The following is a 20,080-nucleotide window of genomic DNA, read 5'->3' as shown; positions in this document are numbered from 1 at the left end:
CTTGAACCGTATATTTGCGCCTTTAGATGCTGAATGCTGATATTTCGATCGACATGCAATCATTTTCATTTCCTTCAGCTTAACCTAACACACGTTATTTGAGTTGTTTCTTTCAATCCAACCGAAACATTGACCACGATTTCTTTCAGTGCTTTCCAGCTGTCGATACGACAATCGATTACGCCGAGATCTCCGGGGTGGACGGAACCCTGCCGGGCTTAGTGCCTCTATTGCTGCTGCAGTTTGGCTCAGCACCGATTTGCATGGCAACTTTCCAAAGAATCTATATAAAAATAAACTCAGATGATGTTCCTTTTTCAAATTTGAATCTTTTTTTAGCCCAAGACAATCCCCATCATAGGATGGAGAATTTCATTAAAACAAATGCGTTACGATTAATATTGGTTTGCACCTTCCGATCGCATCGTGACACTCCCACGTCGTCGTCCTGCATCGTGATGACTCTGAGCATCATCATCACTATCATCATCATCATCGATGGGTGAGGGGGGGAATAGTGTATACTCAAATAAATCGACGAAGTTTATGCGCTTCTTTGGCTTATTCCGGGATTAAATCCGGCAAACATCAAAATCGATGGTGGCACGTACAGGTCTCTACATAGGACAAATCGTCCCACTAAGTGTACTTTAATGCTACGTAGTAAGGCGATGTGGGAGGGAAATTAACTGAACGAGGAATTTGTTATGAATCATTTGCCAGTTCAGGTCAGTCATCATATCTTTTTTTTTCCGTTTCCGGGGGTAATTGAGCTGAACATCAAAGAAACGGCGATGCAGTATTATTACATTGAAATCAAACTGAGTTCGCTTTATTTGCCATAATGGGTCCTACTAAAATAATGAACGCTTAAATTACCAAAATACCTACCTTGAACGAACGAGAGCCGTGCTGACAAGCCGTGAGAAAAGTTACCGAATTTTCCATCCAATTCACTGGAGATTAAAGCGACCAAGACAAAGCCTGAATTTGAGGTGGTGGGGGTCAACGTTTTACATCCAACCACCCAACGTTCTGCCGGTGATTTTCGATTTGCCTTTGTCCGAAAAGGCCGGGGACGATGAGCGGACTGGGGAGCTTGGTGCCGGCGGTTCAAGCCGGGCGGGAGTTGGTGAACGGGAACGAGGCCTTGGCGTGTCGGACTTGGCCGAATTGGATGGCGAAAGGGTGTCCTTGCCAACACTCGACTCTGATTTGGGAGGACTAGCTTCCTTGCCCCTTATTATGGAACCGGCTTTGCTGACCTCGGCACTGCTGGGCTTGCCGCAGTCAGTTTTCTTATCCAGCGGTGGGCTATTGCTTGGAATGGGGGTTTCCGGACGTTCGGGAATACTGTTGGTACGGATGGGCGTCGGACAGCGTTCGCCATTTTCGCTCAGGACTTCATCGGGATCTTCCATGATTGGCGAACGTACGCGGACCCGGCTCAGGTCGATTCTGATATCGTCCTTTTCCTCCTTGAAGGCCGTACTGGTGATGATTTCGGGTGGTTCATCCGCAACCGGTGCTGGGGCAGCTGGCGTAGATTCTTTGAGAGGAATTTCTGTTTCCTTCACGGGGGACTTCCTCTCCGCTTTGGCATCGGTATCGATGCTCTGGAAAGAGAAAGGTTTTTAAGTTGTGAAGAAATCTGGGGATTTTCCCCAGAATTCAACCAAAAAAATACCCTTCCCATACTCACATTGATCTTGTCCTTCATTTCCACCAGCTTCTTCAGTGAGCCCCGTTTAGACGATCCCCGGCGCTCGTTCTCGAAGCTGGTCTCGTCTTTTTCCTGGTCCTTGTCCTTGCCCAAGTCCTTTTTCAACTTGGTCGTCATAAACTTGACGTAGGCCACCCGAGTCACCGGCGTCACCTCCGACAGCTTCGGATTGAACTCCACCAGATTGTCGGTGTTCATGTCCAATCCCTGCTCGCAGCCTTCGATGATCTGCTTTCTCAAGCTCATCTGACTTCGACGCATGATGGCTTCCGAGGAGTTTCCGATAGGATCGCGAACGGATGTGTTCTTGCGGACCAGGGCGTTCCAGTCCTCGGGCCTCCTGTAAATAGAAAAAAATCATTCCAGAGATCGAACAATTGCCATCGAAAGAGATACTTCTTCTTAGCGCTGGTACGGCTGCCGATCGCTTTGGCGATGGTGCTGAACACATCCGCCGGCTTTTCGCTGGCATTGTTGAACGTCTCGTTGAGGATACCCTCGACGAAGCCGATCTGGAAGTCCTTCAGGATGCGGCGCTCCATGACACGGCCCTTCTTACCGGCAACTGCGGGGGAAAGGAAGTTCCGATGGGGGTTAGTGGTTGCATGTAGTGATTGATCGTGGATTGGTTGGATTTTAAGCTTAATGAGTCATGAATCTAGGATTTCTGGGGGAATCTTTCTGAAAAATTTCACAGTGTTTTTTAAACTTTTCAACCCCAGGTCAGATGATTCCTCGAGAGAGTTCAAAGATCCTAAGAGGTAAATTCAACTGGTCTAGTCTACATGACCCCCAAACCAAGATCAATTGACTTCGATAACAAGTCCAAAGATCGCCTAGTGTGATCCAAAAGAAAACTTAGTGGAATTTGAAGTCATGTTTAGTAAATCCTAGAGCCATACTCAAGATTTGTGTTTGGGTGGTGAACTGTTAGTTTTTCGCCCCTCTCTCTTTACTTCTACAATGCCCCCATCACATGCCCTATGGATAACGAATAAGAGACAAAGATATCGCAACAAATTCTCAATATTATACTGCCGTTATACGCATAAGAGTCCCACGGTGCATAAGGATTGCATAGAACATGGGACAGTTATCCCAAGTAACAATTTTGGTTTTATGAGGGTTCTGTAGGCCATGATTTAGACTTGTATAATGCTATAAAACCGCGATAAAACCAGCAATGTTACTTGGGATGCGTATAACGGCAGTATAGCTGTTTTCTCTGACACGAAAAGGGAGTTATTCAGACCAGGGATGCCAAGTGTATTTACAAAAAATGTTCAACATAATTGACGAGATGTTTTCACATTTAATTGCTGCTACTTTTAAAATTAATTTGTGGGCGGGGGAAGGAGTTTAAAATTTCAGATTTATGAAACTGAGTATTTCCAGAAGTTCACAGACCTTATGGGAAATAAAGAAAGTTAAGGGGCTGTTCATAAACTACGTAGACAGTTTAGGGGGGGGGACAAATATCCGCGGCCCATACAAATTTTAAAAATTTTGTATGGACAACTGTCTACGCAGGGGGAGGGGGGGGTCAAGAATAAAAATAAAAATAAGTCTACGTAGTTAATGAACAGCCCCTAAGGACAAGATTGATAAACGCCACAAATGGCCGCTATCATGGCTGATTTTGTAAGACAAATGGCAACGGTCATGCGTGGATTTAGTGAACATTGTTGTTAGGATAACATCATTTGATTTCAAAGAAATTCGCAGAAGCTCGAACAACTTCCTAAAAGTAAAAGGGAACGTTGTAGGAACTTCATAGAATTTCAAGAAACACCGTGGAACTTTCGAAAACTTTATAGTCATTAATTGTAGTGCGTAGAAGTGCTGGAAATTTTCTAGAATTGCAGCAAATTTAATGACCAGAACAAGAAGAACTTTAGAAAATTTTGTAAACTAGACAATACTAGACTGAGTTCAGCAGAGAACTTTGTAGAAATTCATCAAACATTGATGAAAATTTGTAAACCTTAGAGACATTAAGCGAATTTTGTAGAAGGGGAACATCGATGAAGTTCAGGGATTTATCTTTAGCTTCATCAGACTTTTTAACACTGAGCAGTTTCACGCCAAATGACGAATCGACATGATGCGACCTTCACCGATATGCATGAAACTTTGCATAATTGTTTACTTTGGTTAACCCTTCATATTTGAGCTAAAATTTGGCCATTTTGAATCTCGCAAAAAACTTCAAATCATAAAAAGTCATAACTAGAAAACGTCATTTCGAATCGGCATCTCGTTCAACTTGCTGTTACTAGATTTAGGTACAGGCAGTGACCTAACAGGCGGTGACAATAACTGTTCTTGAGAAGGATTTGATATGGATTTCCGGAACGATTTTCCAGTCAGTAAGCAAAAGTGGCAGCCATCAAGCTAGCCGAGCTCCTCAATTAATTTTTTGAGACGTTGTTTGGTAAAGATTAAATTAAATATAAAAAAATATCTGAAAAGGCTCTCAAGCGAATGATCTCCTAAATGACCTCCTTATATTTCATAAGCTTAAAATTAATCGCTCGTCCAAGTTTACCGCTTAAAAATAGGTATATGCGTATATTACATCAACACGATGTAAAAAACACAATTTAGGCCCTAATTAAGACATTAAACGCGATTAACTGTTTTGACCCCCAAACACCCCTTCAATTGCCAATCGTTATGGAGATAAAAGCGAATCGAGATTTCGAACAAATGAACGCCCTTCAAATTGCGATTTAGGCCCCATATAAGGAGATAAAAGTGATTAAAGATTTAGAACCCCTGAACACCCCTCAAATCGTGATTTAGGTCTCAAGTAAGAAGTTTTAAGCTGTTAAAGATTTCGAACCCCTAAACACCCCTCAAATCGCAATTTAGGCTTTAATTAAAGAGGCGAACACGATTCAAGAGTTTGAACCTCCAAACACCCCTCAACTCGTGATTTAAGCCCTAATTAAAGAGATAAAATCGATTAACGATTTCGTACCCCAAACACCCCTCAAATCACGATTTAGACCCCAAATAAGGAGATACAAGCGATTAAAGATTTCGAACCCCTGAACACCTCTCAAATCGCAATTTAGGCCTTATTTAAAGAGATTAACGCGATTAATGATTTTGAACCCCCAAACACCCCTCAAATCGCGATGTAGGCCTTAAGTAAAGAGATAAACGCGATTAAAGATTTGGAACCCCCAAGCACCCCGCAAATCGTTATTTAGGCCTTAATTAAAGAGATAAAAGTGATTAAAGATTTCACCCCCAAACACCCCTCAAATCACGAATTACACCCCAAATAAGGAGATACAAGCGATTAAAGATTTCGAACCCCTGAACACCCCTCAAATCGCAATTTAGGCCTTAATTAAAAAGACAAACGCGATTCAAGAGTTTGAACCTCTAAACTCCCCTTAACTCGTGATTTAGACCCTTGTTAAAGATATAAAATCGATTAACGATTTCGTCCCCCAAACACCCCTCAAATCGCAATTTAGGCCTTAATTAAAGAGGCGAACACGATTCAAGAGTTTGAACCTCCAAACACCCCTCAACTAGTGATATAAGCCCTAATTAAAGAGATAAAATCGATTAACGATTTCGTACCCCAAACACCCTTCAAATCACGATTTAGACCCCAAATAAGGAGATGCAAGCGATTAAAGATTGCGAACCCCTGAACACCTCTCAAATCGCAATTTAGGCCTTAATTAAAGAGATTAACGCGATTAAAGATTTAGAACCCCCAAACACCCCTCAAATCGCGATTAAGGCCTTGATTAAAGGGACAAACACGATTCAAAAGTTTGAACCTCCAAACACCCCTCAACTCATGATTTAGGCCTTAATTAAAGAGATAAAAGTGATTAAAGATTTCGTACCCCAAACACCCCTCAAATCACGAATTACACCCCAAATAGGGAGATACAAGCGATTAAAGATTTCGAACCCCTGAACACCCCTCAAATCGCAATTTAGGCCTTAATTAGAAAGACAAACGCGATTCAAGAGTTTGAACCTCTAAGCTCCCCTCAACTCGTAATTTAGACCCTTGAAAAAGATATAAAATCGATTAACGATTTCGTCCCCCAAACACCCCTCAAATCGCAATTTAGGCCTTAATTAAAGAGGCGAACACGATTCAAGAGTTTGAACCTCCAAACACCCCTCAACTAGTGATTTAAGCGCTAATTAAAGAGATAAAATCGATTAACGATTTCGTACCCCAAACACCCTTCAAATCACGATTTAGGCCCCAAATAAGGAGATACAAACGATTAAAGATTTCGAACCCCCGAACACCTCTCAAATCGCAATTAAGGCTTTAATTAAAGAGATAAACGCGATTAAAGATTAAGAACCCCAAAACACCCCTCATATCGCGATGTAGGCCTTAAGTAAAGAGATAAAAGTGATTAAAGATTTCGTCCCCCAAACACCACTCAAATCACGAATCAGGCCCTAAATAAGGAGATGAACGCGATTAATGATTTCGAACCCCCAAACACCCCTCAAATAGCGATTTAGGTCTTGATTAAACGGATAAACGCGATTCAAGAGCTTGAACCTCAAAACACCCCTCAACTCATGATTCAGGCCCTAATTAAAGGGATAAATCAATTAACGATTTCGTCCCCCAACCACCTCTCAAATCACGATTTAGGCCCCTAATAAAGAGATACAAGCTATCAAAGATTTGTAACCCCTGAAATCCCCTCAAATCGCGATGTAGGCCTTATTTAAAGAGATAAAATTGATTAAAGATTTAGAACCCCCAAACACCCCTCAAATAACAATTTAGGCCTTAAGTAAAGAGACATACGCCATTCAGGAGTTTGAACCTCCAAAAACCCCTCAACTCGTGATTTAGGCCCTAATTAAAGAGATAAAATCGATTAACGATTTTGTCCCCCAAACACCCCTCAAATCTCGATTCAGGCCCCAAATAAGGAGATAAACCGTGATTAAAGATTAAGAACCTCCAAGCACCCCTCAAATCGCAATGGTAAAGGTAAACCCGATTAACGATTTCGTCCCCCAAACACCCCTCAAATCGCGATCTAGGCCTTAATTAAAGAGATAAACGTGATTAAAGATTTAGAATCTCCAAACACCCCTCAAATCGTAATTTATGTCCCAATTGGGTTCTTTAAAGGTATTGAGGTAAATGCATATTCGTAATCTGCATTAAAAATAGAACCCAAAACCGAAATTTCATCAATTTTGGTACACTGGAACTATTTTAAATAAGAACGATTACATTTGCAAAAATCACCTTATTAGCACCCCTCAGTGTCACTTTGTATGGGAGCGAGCTGTCAGTCTGTCAGTTTAGTGTCGAACAGTGAAGTTATTATTTTGCTTTAAATCTTGATTTAAAAATCGAGATGAAAGTGAGTGGGTTCGAAAAAATATCGCTGTGCTCAGAAATCGAAGCTCTTTCAGATGATGTACAAAAACCGATATATTTTTCAAAATTAAACAACCCAATTAAGAATATAAACGAGATTAAATATTTCGACCCCCAATTACCCCTTAAATCGCGATTTTGACCCCAATATACGAGACAGAAGCGATTAAAGATTTTGAACCTCTAAACACCCCTCAAAACGCAATTTAAGCTCCAATTAAGAAGATAAACGTGATTTACGATTTCGTTTCCCCAAATACCCCTCAAATCTCGATTCAGGCCCCAAATAAGGAGATAAACGCGATTAAAGATTAAAGAACCTCCAAAAACCCCTCAAATCACAATTTAGGCCCTAATTAAAGATATAAAATCGATTAACGATTTCGTCCCCAAACACCCTTTAAATCAAGATTTAGGCCCCAAATAAGGAGACACAAGTGATTAAAAATTTTGAACCCCTGAACACCCCTCAAAACGCGATTTAAGCCTTTATTAAAAAAGATAAACGCGATTAAAGATTTTGAACTCCCAAACACCCCTCAACTCGTGATTTAGGCCCTAATTAAGGAGATTAAATCTATTAACGATTTCGTCCCCCAAATACTCCTCAAATCGCGATTTAGGCCCCATATAAGGAGATAAAAGCGATTAAAGATTTCGAACCCCTGAACACCTTTCAAACCGCGATTTAGGCCTCAATTAAGGATATAAATGCGATTAAAGATTTTGAACCCCAAAACACCCCTTAAAATCCATGGTGTGCGACACATCTAAATCTCAATTTATGATCGTCATCAAATCTCAACATAGCGAATCAATCTACGAAAAATATTTTTTCATCTCTTGGATCTAGATCCATCTACCCGTATCACTCTCCACCTTTTTGCAAGAAATCTTCAAAATCTTCATCAATCTTCCTTCTATTTAATAAGTATGCGCCCATCTCACAACAGCAAAGCAAAAATTTTTCTGCATCTTGGATAGAGTCGTTCCTCTCGTTAAAATCGCAATTTAGGACTTAATTAAGCATGAGCATGAGCATGAGAGTTTTAACGCTTACACTTAAGTTCCGATAAATTCAGATCAATTTAATGAACCCGAAAAATACCGAAAACCCTTGAAGGTTCTGAGAATATCGAAGTAATGCAGAGATCTACAGAGTTAAGGAGAAAGCTGAAGCAACTCGAGTGAAGGGTCCAATCACAGTAGTCTGGATAATAATTTGATTTCCGAAACAACAAGAGTACCGAAACAACAAGAGTAAAAAATTTCAAGCTCATTTTTCCAGATTTTTCCGTTTCTCGTTCCGTTGCGCTATTAAAAATTGAAGAAATTCAAATATCGAAGTAAAATGGAACGGTTGGGAATTATCAAGCTTAATAGATCCAATTATTCAACCTGGAAAAGGAAAGTGAAATTCCTGCTGATCCGAGATGACCTCTGGAAATACGTAACCGGGAAACGACCAGAACTCGGTGCAAAGCCTAGACCAGCGGATGTAACAGCAGTTGGATGCAATTGGCCTTGTGCTTGAGGACAACCAGTTAAATCTCATCAAAGGGTAGAAAACGGCAAAGGAGACATGGGACCTGTTACGAGGACACTACGAGAAGGCAACACTAACATCGAAGGGTCGCTATTCAAGAGGCAGTTTTTCGGGAATTGAACCAGAGTCTGCAGGTGGCCATGATACTCCGTAGCTTACCGGGAATCGTTCAATACTTTAACTACGGCGCTGGAGAGCAGAGCAGACGGCGAGCTCACTCTGGAATTGATTAAATCCAAGCTAGTAGACGAGGTGTCGAAACGCTGTTCCGGAGCACGTGGTGAATCAGATGCAAAAGATAACGTGCCATTTTCGTCAAAAGCAAAATAAGCAAAAGGATTGTCGCGCAATGATGAACCAAGAAGGAAGCCAGAGCAAGTCTCGTGGGCAGGGTGAGAAGCGGAATGCTCCCAGGGTGAAAGCGGCTCGTCAAGAAACCCGGAGCGAAGCGGAGCTGGAATATTCGTTTGCAGCAAGAAGCAACATGAACCTGGTAAATGCGTGGGTAATCGACTCAGGAGCAACGTCCCACATATGAGCGAATTTGGATTCGGTTTGGATGGAAGCGTGCAGCAGGAAGTCATTTTGGCAGACGGCAAGAAAGCATCTGCAAAGGGAATCGGATCTTGTCATCTGACATTCGTTTCTCCCGAGGGTGAACACTCCAAAGTAGCCCTCTCATATGTATTGTACGTGCCGGATTTTGAGTCGTACCTCATCTCCGTGAAGAAGCTTACCGTGAAAGGTGCTACTATAGTCTTCGATGCCAATGGGTGCCGTATTTTTTTTTTTTTTTTTTTCCTTTGGTTTGTTTTTTCCATCGATCTTGTTTTCCGTGCTGAGCACCAATGCTACCGACGTGCCAGGAAGGCAGCTCCCAAACCTGGACCCTACCTATCGACCCATCAACTCATGAACCGGGGACCAACGGCTTTACTTCCCATCCGAAGGAAGGCGTGATCAGAGATGTTATGCCTCAGAACATCCCGGCGGCGCCGACTGGGATTGAACCCAGGCCTGCTGGGGTGAGAGGTAATCACGCTTACCACTACACCACTGGCGCCGTTGTGGTGCCGTATTTTGAAAGATGACTATTTGACTTTTGCTCACGAAGCATTAGCGTCAAGAGAGAGCAAGCATAAATCAAGTTGTCAACACACGTGGCATCGCATCTTAGGATCATGATGCCGTTCGAGGGCTCGAGACCTAGGAATTGGCGACCGGAATCAATGTTGAAGGCTGTGGCTGCCGTGCAGTGTGCGAATGTTGTCTGAAAGGAAAGCGGACACGTCTTCCGTTCCCGAAAAATTCAAAACGCAAATCAAACCAGGCGCTGGATCTTATTCACTCCGACGCCTGGGGGATGTCGATATTTCCTAACTCTGATCGACGGTTTCACACGCTATTGTGTCGTGTATTTCCTGAAAAACAAATCAGAGGTGAGTGATCGGATCACGGAATACGTGAGGTTCGTGAAAACGCTGTTTGGCAGAACGCCTGAAGCCATCCGTTCGGATGAAGGTGGCGGTTTAAAAAACGACGTGTTTGATAGATTCTGCAAAGAAGAAGGAATCAAGCAGCAGTTTACCGTTGCACTACAGAACGGTGTATCGGAGCGAAAGAATCGTTGATTGGTGGAGATGGCGCGTTGCATGGTCATCGATTCACGTTTGCCGTTGAAGTACTGGGCCGAGGTTGTCAACACGGCCGATTATTTGCAGAACCGTGTACCAACCAAACCTTTGCAGAAGACTTCGATCGAAAAGTGGAGTGGATCGAAGCCGGATCTAAGTCATTTGAAGATTTTTGGATCACCAGCGTACGTGTGGATTCCCCAACAGAAGAGATCCAAACTAGAGGCGAAATCAAGAAAACTGGTGTTCGTTGGATATTCTCTGCAGAACAAGGCGTATCGCTTCATGGATCCTGAGAACGACAAGCTGACTGTGAGCCGTGATGCAGTATTCCTAACGCCGGAGGAGGTTCGGGCAACCGAACTTCACAAGGGAAGTATGATTGATTATCCCTTTAAACCTATTGAACCTGCTAAAGTCGACGACGTCCCCGTTGTTCCAGTAAACGAACACGACGAAGACGGGGATTCCAGCGATGAGGATTTCTACGGCTACGAGTCAACTTATGATGATTTTCAAAATCAAACCACCGACTATGAAAACCAAACTCTGGAGAAGAGTGGATCAACCGATGGACAGGAGGAGAATGGTGTTGACACTCTACGGCGGTCCGACCGTGCAAATAAAGATGTACCACCGAGTCGTTATCCAGATGTAGTCACGTTGGTAACGGAACATCGAAATGAGCCAAATTCATACCAGGAAGCCATGGATTGCCCCGAAAGCGAGCCGTGGAAACGAGCAATGGAGGAGGAGATTGAGTCGCTTCGAAAGAATGCCACTTGAGAAGTAGTCAGACTTCCCGCTGACAGGAAGGTGTAACAATTCTGCGAGTGTACCCCTTGCTTCATAAACATCGAAAAATCAAACACCAAACGCACTGGGAGCACTGTCCCTGTAGACTCCAACAAGCGCTCCGACAAGTACAAAAACGTTTGACAGCGCACATACAACACCAGCTCCTGCATTGGAGGGACAAGTTTCCGGTTCGCCATTCCACTCGCAGTAGGTAAAAAGTGCACACCGAAAGTGAAAGTGACAGTGGTAAATTGCTCACCTCCAAGCCAATGAACAGCAATCAGTACAAGCCGAAAACAAAAGCACTCGCCAGTGTGGACTGCGATAACCTGGGCTCATACAAATCGACTCGTGAGTATCGTGAGTATAAAAGGAATAATTCCAATCAGAATTTCCTTAATGGGAATTTCCTTTGCAGTGACTACTGTATTCCACACTGGGCTCGACGCAAGATTCAGCCGATTTCAACCGCTACCGACCGATCAGAAAAGGCCTTCCTAGGAGGTAATACGCCACATTTCGCGATAGCAAGTGACTTGGGACTAATGACAGCATACTCGTAGGGCCTTTTCTTTCTAGTATTTCATCCGGCGAAGGACCATTCTAGTGGCATCCATTTCATCCCCGTGCGTGGTTGAGCACATGTAGCACGGTCGCGTTCACCGGGCGAATTCCCACGAAGTGCAAGTAGTGGAGGAGGGCAAAGCGAGGTCGACGAGCAAGTGAGGTTAGATCCGGAAGAGGAGCTGAGTTACGTCCATTGGGCGAATTCCCACGCGGTATGGAGGAGCAGCAGAAGTGGTGCTAGGGGGACGCCCCTGAAGATGGTAGTGAGAGTAAAAAGGGTTAGCGTGAAGAGGAAAGCAGGGAAAATGTTGCTGAATATAATGTGAGTACCAGGAAGATGTTTAATTATTTATTTACTACATTGTATGTCGTATGTCCTTACCGTTCAGTTATCTTTTCGTTTTGAGTTATCTTTCTGTCCGAATTGGACCTAAAACTCGTGAATCATTTATCAAGACACGAATCTGTGGACACCCATGGACCACTTTTAGCCCAGGTGCCTGATTGAGGTAGAACTTCAAGATCAAGCCACCTACAAGTCTGTTTCGTTATTATAGCAACTTGTAATAAAGGCCATCGGAAGCAAGTGGATTTTTAAGAAAAAGTTCGATGATAACGGTAACATAATACGCTACAAAGCTCGTCTAGTTGCCTCTTCGTACCCTCCTGAGTATCGCTGCACGTCGAAACCTTATAGTGCAGCACGTTGATGTCGAAACGGCATACCTTTACGGCGATTTATCCGAGACGATAATGATTTCTGCCGTTTGCGAAAGAGCCTGTATGGTTTGAAACAGGCGGGTCGAGGTGTTACAGAAGCTCGGATACGTACCATCCGAATCCGATCCTTGTCTCTACGTGAGAACATGCCACGGAAAGATGTCTTTTGTCTTGCTCTATGTAGACGATATGCTGATTGTAACGCAGCGACATTTCAAAATCACATGTCTTGGAGCTGTATCCAACTACCCCGGTATCCAGATTCAGAGAACGCAAAGTGGTCAGTTCCTGTTGAATCAGAGCGCTTACATCCGGAGGGTAGCGGTTAAGTTTGGACAAGACAAAGCGAAGCCGTCTCACATTCCAATGGACCCCGGATATCCGATTCTACAACAAATGGAGGAGGATCCGATGCCGCGGAACGAGGAGTTCCAAAGCTTAGTAGGTGCTTTGCTATATATTGCGGTGAATACGAGGCCAGACACTGCCATTAGCGCATCCATTCTGGGACGCAAGGTTAGCCGTTCCACCGAAGCTGACTGGACGGAAGCCAAACGCACATTGCGATATCTCTACACCACCGCCGACTTGAGATAGAAGCATATGTAGACGCTGACTGGGCTGGTGATCGTGCGGACCGAAAAAGCAACACTGGATTCGTTTTCCGACTTGGCGGATCAATTTGCTGGACGGCTAGGAAGCAGCAGTGCGTCACACTTTCTTCAACCGAAGCGGAATATGTCGCCTTATCAGAAGCTAGTCGTGAGTTACTCTGGCTTGTTAAGCTGATGAAGGACGTAGGAGAGATCGTTGCCAAACCCATCACGGTACAGGAGGACAATCAAAGCTGTATTGCGATGCTGCGGTCTGAAGGAGGAAATAACCGAACGAAACACATTGACACAAGGTACAATTTCGCCAAGGAGTTTGTATGTACCGGTGTCATGAACGTCGTTTATTGCCCTACGGAGCTGATGGTTGCTGACTTACTCACGATGCCGTTAGCAAGAGTAAAACTAGAGCAGTTGAGGAAGATTGAGGATAGACCTTCAGTGCGTCAAGCTTGAGGAGGAGTGAAGGAGAAAGCTGAAGCAACTAGACTGAAGGGTCCAATCACAGTAGTCTAGATAGTAATTTGATTTCAATAAACTCAGTTTGCATAAGTCACTCGACAAGTACCGTATGCGTGATAATGTTTGCACCATCGTACAAATAAGGTTTCCGTTTCACCTTTGCATACAATGCCTTGGTTTTCTTTGCATGCACGTAACCTATAGCTCATACCGTAGTAGGCTGTGTATAAAGGAAAATGATTTACTTAGCTTGACAGTTGCAACATGACGAAGTGGCAGCGTATTCGTGATTTGTCCCTAGTGCAAAAGTCGCAAAAAGACATTTCAATCGCCGTGGGAGTGTCCCGGTGGACCGTCAAAAGGGTTTTAGACCGAGAAAAGAAAGGACAACTATCCGCGAAGGTGGCCACAGGTCGTCCGAGGTCAGTTCGGGTTCCGAGGGTTATCGCTACTATCAAAAGGAAGATTCTGGTGAATCCAGTGCGTTCAATAAGGAAAATGGCAAAGGAACACGGGATCAGTGACTGTACGGCACGGAAGATCGTAAAGGAAGATTGCAGATTACCAACCGCATCCGGGAGCAACGAGTCGAACGATGCAAGAAAATCTTGAACTTCCTTAAGCGAAAAAAATCCGGTAATCCTGTTCACCGACGAGAGCATGTTTACCGTCGATCCCGTATCAGATTCCAGAACCGACCGGTATGTTAGTTCTCTTCCGGTTAAAGACGTGGCCGACGAGCACAAGAACATGTATCTGACCAAGCATCCTGTTAGCGTTATGGTGTTTGGATTGATGGCTTCCGATGACATCAAAAATGGACCCGGTGTTCATCCCAGAAGGCGACAAGGTCAACACGGAGGTCTACATCGGGATTTTATGTAAGTGTGTTCTTCCGTGGATCAAAGAACAGTACGGTCCGAAGCCAAATGTTGTATTTCAACAAGATGGGGTTCAGTGCCACACCTCGAACCGCACTCAGAAGTGGTTGTAGGAACATCTTCCGTTCTGGGCGAAGGATATGTGGCCGCCATCCAGCCCCGATCTTAATCCGCTGAATTACTCAATATGGTGCGTCATGAAACATTGACCTGTACCTGTAGAGAAATGGATCCAGACTACATTATTAGAACCTGCCGTGCATTTCGGAAGCGTGTGGAGGCCGTAATTGCAGCATGTGAAAACTCGATCGATGATTAACATTGTTTAAGACTCTGAGAAATATCCCCCCTTTGAATAAATAAAAAACAATGGTACAAACATTATCACGCATAAGGTACAGTTGGCTTTCTTTTTCCCTCCAAGACAGGGCACTTACGAAAACTTCATTGAAAATTCGGGAACGTCAAGAAGCCCAGGGGACATAAGTTTTAAGGATTTTTAGAACATGGAACTGTATTGCAGGGCAGTACCAAGAACTTAAGGAGAATGCAGAAAACTTTAGGGGTGCTCCGAGCTAATTAAGACATATCAAAGATCCTGTAAGGACCTGTAATAAATTTCATGGTAATTTCAGGAACTTGGGGCATCCAGAACCTGCTCGCCTGATAAAACTGCCATTGGTGTTGGCTTGTAAAATCTTAAAGTTTGACATCCATATTAACATGGTTCCGGTTATGCTCTAAATTGGCCACTTCTCCCACTCAGAACCTGCTCCAAGGAAACCGGGACATGTTGTGGACCTAAAAAACCAACCATTGACATGAACTTGCAAAATCTTGAAGGTTGACACCCATATTGCTATGGTCCCGTTCATGTCCCAAATTGGCCATTTCTTACGGGGAACCCTGAACCAGGATGGTCATCGCAACTTGTGATGCTAAAAATTTTTCTGGAGACATCGCGCTGAAAAATCATGAGGGTTGAACCCATATTGACATGATTCGAAAGATTAACATTACTGGTCACTTTACCGGAACCGATTTCAAGGAAATGGCTAGATCTCGGTTGTTTCTCAACAGATCTTCAATATGTGGCCAGCATTGAATTTAGAATTGATTCTAGTATCAGGAAAAATGTGAATTCAAATAAATTTTCAAAACCAGAAAAAATACAAGCGATGAAAAATAAACAGTTTTTGACATACCCCCCAGAAATCCGGAACATCTCCGGTGCCACACATTTTCAAATGCCTTATTGGGTTGGATCGTTCCAACCGTTCGATTCAAATTATCGGTGGTGTACGGTAAATAGACTATATTAGGCCATTTTTATGAAAAGAAGGGGCATCACACTATCACACACTCACACACACTCACACACACACACCCCCTCACGCCAGTTCCCACTATCTGCAGATTCCTCTCAAACTACTGGACGACTACCCTCCGAACCAAACCCAAACCAAATTTCGAATGAGCGGTACACATTAGTGAATAGCAAAACACATACTTGAAGCGTCCTGAGCCTTGACGTTCGGAGTCCTCATGCCGTTCTGGTGCAAAATATCAATCAGCTCGTACCGCAGGGTGCTGATATCCTGCCGAATTTCCATAACATCATCCTCGGTAATGCCAAAGTCGTCCCGTTTGCGCTGTTCGGCCGTCACATATCGCCGGACCAGTAATCTCATTACGTTCTCGTGGCGTCGCTGTGATTTTTCCCGGTTGCGTTTCTATTGAGAAGGGGAACATTTGATTTGGAAACTTTCAATCGAAACAGGGAAAAACTGCCCGGCGGCACTCAACTCACCATTATGCTCGTCGTTGGCCGTTTCTTCTGGTCGCATTTGCAAAAACCACACATCTTGTACACGAGTTTGATCGAAGGCATGAGATTGAACGGGGGCGAAAGGGTGTCACCGTCTTCGAAGTAACTCATCCATAGCCGGGAGCGGGCAAATTTCCATTCGCTGTCCGAACGTTCCTTGATGCGGGAGGAGGAGTTGAAGAGTTATGCATTCAATATTTCCCCCCCCCCCCCCCATTCCCCTTAGGGATTGTTATCGAATCAAAAACTTACCGAAATGATTTGATAGCTGTTGCTCATCATGGCAATCAGCATGTTCAGCAGCACGATAATGTTGATGACACTGTACGATCCGAACATCAGCAGAGCCCAGAAGCGAGTGAAGCTTTTGATACCGGCCAGCTCGAATGCCATCAGGTCTACCAGGCCGAACGAGGCCCAAAACAGCGATTGGGACGTTTCGAACAGATTGGCAAACCGACGCCAGATGCCGCAGGCTTTTTCATTGTTTTCAAAATCCGGCAGCCCCGACGGAAGATGGTAGCATTTGTTCTTCTCCAGCACGGCGTAGTACCAGAGCAACTGATTGAGACCGCAACCGAACGCAAACAGCACCAACGTGTAGATGAAGAAGAACTTGATGATATCGATGATCATACGGCCGAGCGAAACCTGCAGCGGTCCCAGGTGAGGATTGATCGAGAATATGTGAACTAGCTTGAGAAACGAGAAGATCATCCCAGCTGCGAAGGCTCCTTCCGATAGCAACATCGGATCGAATTGGTCCCACTGCTCACGGGGATACCACGGATTCAGACCTGCTCTGGCGTCACGCTAAAGGAAGATTGTTATTGGAATTTGCCTAGATTGAATCAAGATCAATCAACTTACCCAAACCGTGTACCAGGACGTAAACCGCAAACTCATCCACGCTATGTAGAACGAGTTCGAGATGAAATCCACAATGTTCCAGAGATCGGTTACGTATTCGACCAGTCCGTCGTTCCAGAGCGATTTTATCTCGTGCCAGATCAAACTTATGACATAGATTATGACCAAACACTCCGCCATCCCAGGTAGCGACCCCCGTTCCTTCCGTTTCCATTCCGTCAATATTTCCTGCAGCCAATCCGGTCCGAACCATTCGATTGCCAAGTATTCGACTCGCTGCGAAGCAGCACCCAAAAGCACTGAAACGATGCATGATCATCAAAAACCGCTCTTCACATTCAATCAACCCTGGTGAACCTTACTCAGAAAGAACGCATAGCTGGCCGAGTGGACGATGAACTTGACGAAGGGTTTCTTCATGAACTGACCCATCAGCGAGTCCGGGGCCACCATGTAGATCATGCTGTACACCGGAAACATGGCCCCGAGCTTGGCCACCTGCACGATCTGCCCGATGGGGGACTTGCGGCGGAACCCGGGTAGACCCTCGTACCAGATCGCTGCCAGCAGCTGTTGGACGTTCGGGTGGGCTACGAACTGGAAACGGATCAGTGTCATTAGGCTAATACAATTAGGGGATCGGGAGATCTTACCAATTTCTGTTTGAACTTGAGAGCCAGCTTCAATCGATCCAGGGTTTGTCGCTCGCCCGGTTCCCAGTTGTCGATGGCTCCCGGGTCGTAGTTCAGCATGATCTCCAGCTCGTTGGAGGTCCGGGCGTGGTCCAGCAGAGATGTTGCGAACTCCTGCACGTTGAGCCGCATGGTCTGTGGAAGGAATTTTGATACAGAAATATACTAAAGTAGACCCTACACACCAAAAAAAATATGATAATTAAATATTCTGAAAGCCTCATGGTACACCCCAGAATGTTCGATTTAAAACCGATTCTATCCCACGGGGCAGTTCCACGTTAAATGACAAATCGGAAAAACTCGAACATTTCCAATTTGAACCCTACAATATGGGTATTTTTGAAACTGGGATGACGTGTAGAGGCCGGAAATTAATGTATGATTCTATTTGGGGCGACTTCTGGAAAATTTGTCAACAATTTAGGCAAACTCTTAGAATTTTAGGAAAACGAGAACTTCAATGAAGTCCCGAGAACTCTTGGATCGTTCTGGAATTCTCAAAGAAGTTCCGAGAACATTAGGGAAGTTGCAATAATTTCAAGGAAATTACGAAAATTTCACTACAAACTTAAGAATATTTCAAGGTCTAAAAATTTCAAGGAGTTTAAAGGGAGGCTTAAGGGGTGTTTCGAAAACTTCAGTAACATGTCGAAACTGCTGGTTTGCTTTTAACTAAATACAATTTTGTTCTATGAACTGACATACAGTTCTCGGAATTTCCTTAAGTTTCCGTAATTTTTCAGAAGTAGTCGAAGCTCTCTAGAAAACTCCTTTTAAGTTCTTTTAAAATCATGGGCGTATTTGAACACTCCACGAAGTTCTCGGAAATTTCTCCTAAAGTCTCCGTAACTTACCTCATGTTTCCATAACATTCCTCAAATATACGGAAATCCCCTGAAGCTCACGGATCTTATCAAATTTTTTCGACACTTCCCTAAAGTCCAGGGCATGAAAAGGAATTCTTGAATCTTCGCTGAAAAACTCAGAATAACCAAGGAGTTTCCTTCCCTGAAAATCTAGGAATAGTTAAATAGTTCTCGGACCCCAGAAATACTCGAATCCCAGAAGTACTCGAACTTTGCAGAACATGCTAGAAGTTCCAGAGCGTCCTGGAAATTCCGAGAACTTTCAATGGAATCCGAAAACTTTCCAGAAGATCTGAGCAATTCCCATAAATTCAGTCAACTTCCAAGACATTCCGATAATTCTGAGAAATTCCCAGAATTTATATAACTTTCCTTGAAACCGAGAGCTGTTTCCACAATTTTCCAGAACTCCTCTAAATTCCTAGAACTTCGTAGACAATTTTTTTGAGAATTTCTCAAACATTCTAAAAATATTGGAGATCTTTCCAGAAGTTCCAGTAACTACTCAGAAGTTTTGCGAACTGCAAAGAAGATCCGGTGACTTCGCATAAATTTCGAGAAAATCACAGAAGGTCCAACAACTTCCCGGAAGTTCTGTGTAATTCTCACAAATTCCGAGTACTACTAGATCTAGATCTTCAAGATCTCGGATCGTTCCAGAAATACCGAGAGTTTCCCAGTAGCCCTCGAACTTCCTAGCAGACTCGAGAGCATCCCAGAAATTCCGAAAACTTCCTATAAGATCCGAGTACTTGCCAGAATACTGAAAGCTTTCCAGAATTTTCACGAGCTTCCCTTAAGTTCCGAGAATTTCTCAGAAGATATGAGAACTTCCCGAAAAAATCGTGCATTTACAACAAATTCCGAAGGCTTCCCAAACATTCCGAGAGCTTTCCAGAAGTTCCATAAACTTTCCAGAAGAATCAAGAACCTTGCAGAAACTCCAGGAACTTCCCCAGAAGATGCGAGAACTTCCCAAACATTTCAAAAACATCCCGTCCGTTCCGAGAGCTTTCCAGAACTTCCGAAAGCTTGCCAGAAATTTCGAGAACCTCTTAGAAGATTTGCGACTTTCCCAGAAGATCCGAGAGCTTAGTAGTTAATCTCAGAATTTTCCAAAAATTCCGAGAACTGCACAGATTTTTCCACACTTTCCCAGAACTTCCGACAGATTCTTACTTGATACGTACGCTTCTAAGAACATCCGGAAGCTACCAACAATTCATGTTAACTTCCCAGAAGTTCCTTCCAAAAACTGTTCAGAAGATCCTTAAATCCCAGAAGATTCTGAAAACTGCCAAAAATTTAGAGAATTTACAATTATTCAAAGAACGTCCTAGAAATTTCGGAATCAACCCAAAAGATGCGAGAACATCCCAGAAGTTTCGGGAATCACCCAAAATTTAAGATACTAGGAGATTCCGAGAACTTTCCACATTTTCTTAGATCTTCCCAGAAGATCAAAAAACTTCCCA

General features: G+C 43.7%; 1 protein-coding gene across 2 annotated transcripts in view; it reads right to left on the bottom strand.

Annotated features, from left to right (window-relative positions):
• Window positions 1–835: 835 nt before the first annotated feature.
• The window catches only part of LOC135700139 (transient receptor potential protein-like), a 52,479-nt gene continuing 33,234 nt past the window's right edge, over window positions 836–20,080 (bottom strand). Inside the window, exons 6-14 of one of the 2 annotated variants that reach the window (XM_065220556.1) lie at window positions 17,698–17,871; window positions 17,407–17,641; window positions 17,045–17,343; window positions 16,427–16,987; window positions 16,157–16,330; window positions 15,857–16,079; window positions 2,120–2,288; window positions 1,703–2,063; window positions 836–1,616 (exon numbers count right to left, since the gene is read on the bottom strand). In XM_065220556.1, coding sequence (XP_065076628.1) covers window positions 1,014–1,616; window positions 1,703–2,063; window positions 2,120–2,288; window positions 15,857–16,079; window positions 16,157–16,330; window positions 16,427–16,987; window positions 17,045–17,343; window positions 17,407–17,641; window positions 17,698–17,871 — 2,799 coding nt within the window. In that variant the 3' untranslated portion in view covers window positions 836–1,013. The remainder of the gene's footprint in view (window positions 1,617–1,702; window positions 2,064–2,119; window positions 2,289–15,856; window positions 16,080–16,156; window positions 16,331–16,426; window positions 16,988–17,044; window positions 17,344–17,406; window positions 17,642–17,697; window positions 17,872–20,080) is intronic. The other variant, XM_065220557.1, reaches the window with a different exon arrangement.

The sequence above is a fragment of the Ochlerotatus camptorhynchus genome, unplaced genomic scaffold (genome assembly GCF_037179485.1).
Source record: "Ochlerotatus camptorhynchus isolate MF236.1 unplaced genomic scaffold, CSIRO-AGI_Acam_v1.1 ptg000129l, whole genome shotgun sequence".
Lineage (NCBI taxonomy): Eukaryota > Metazoa > Arthropoda > Insecta > Diptera > Culicidae > Ochlerotatus > Ochlerotatus camptorhynchus.
Note: the sequence above shows the minus strand (reverse complement) of the source record. Positions and strands in the feature narration are given on the sequence as shown.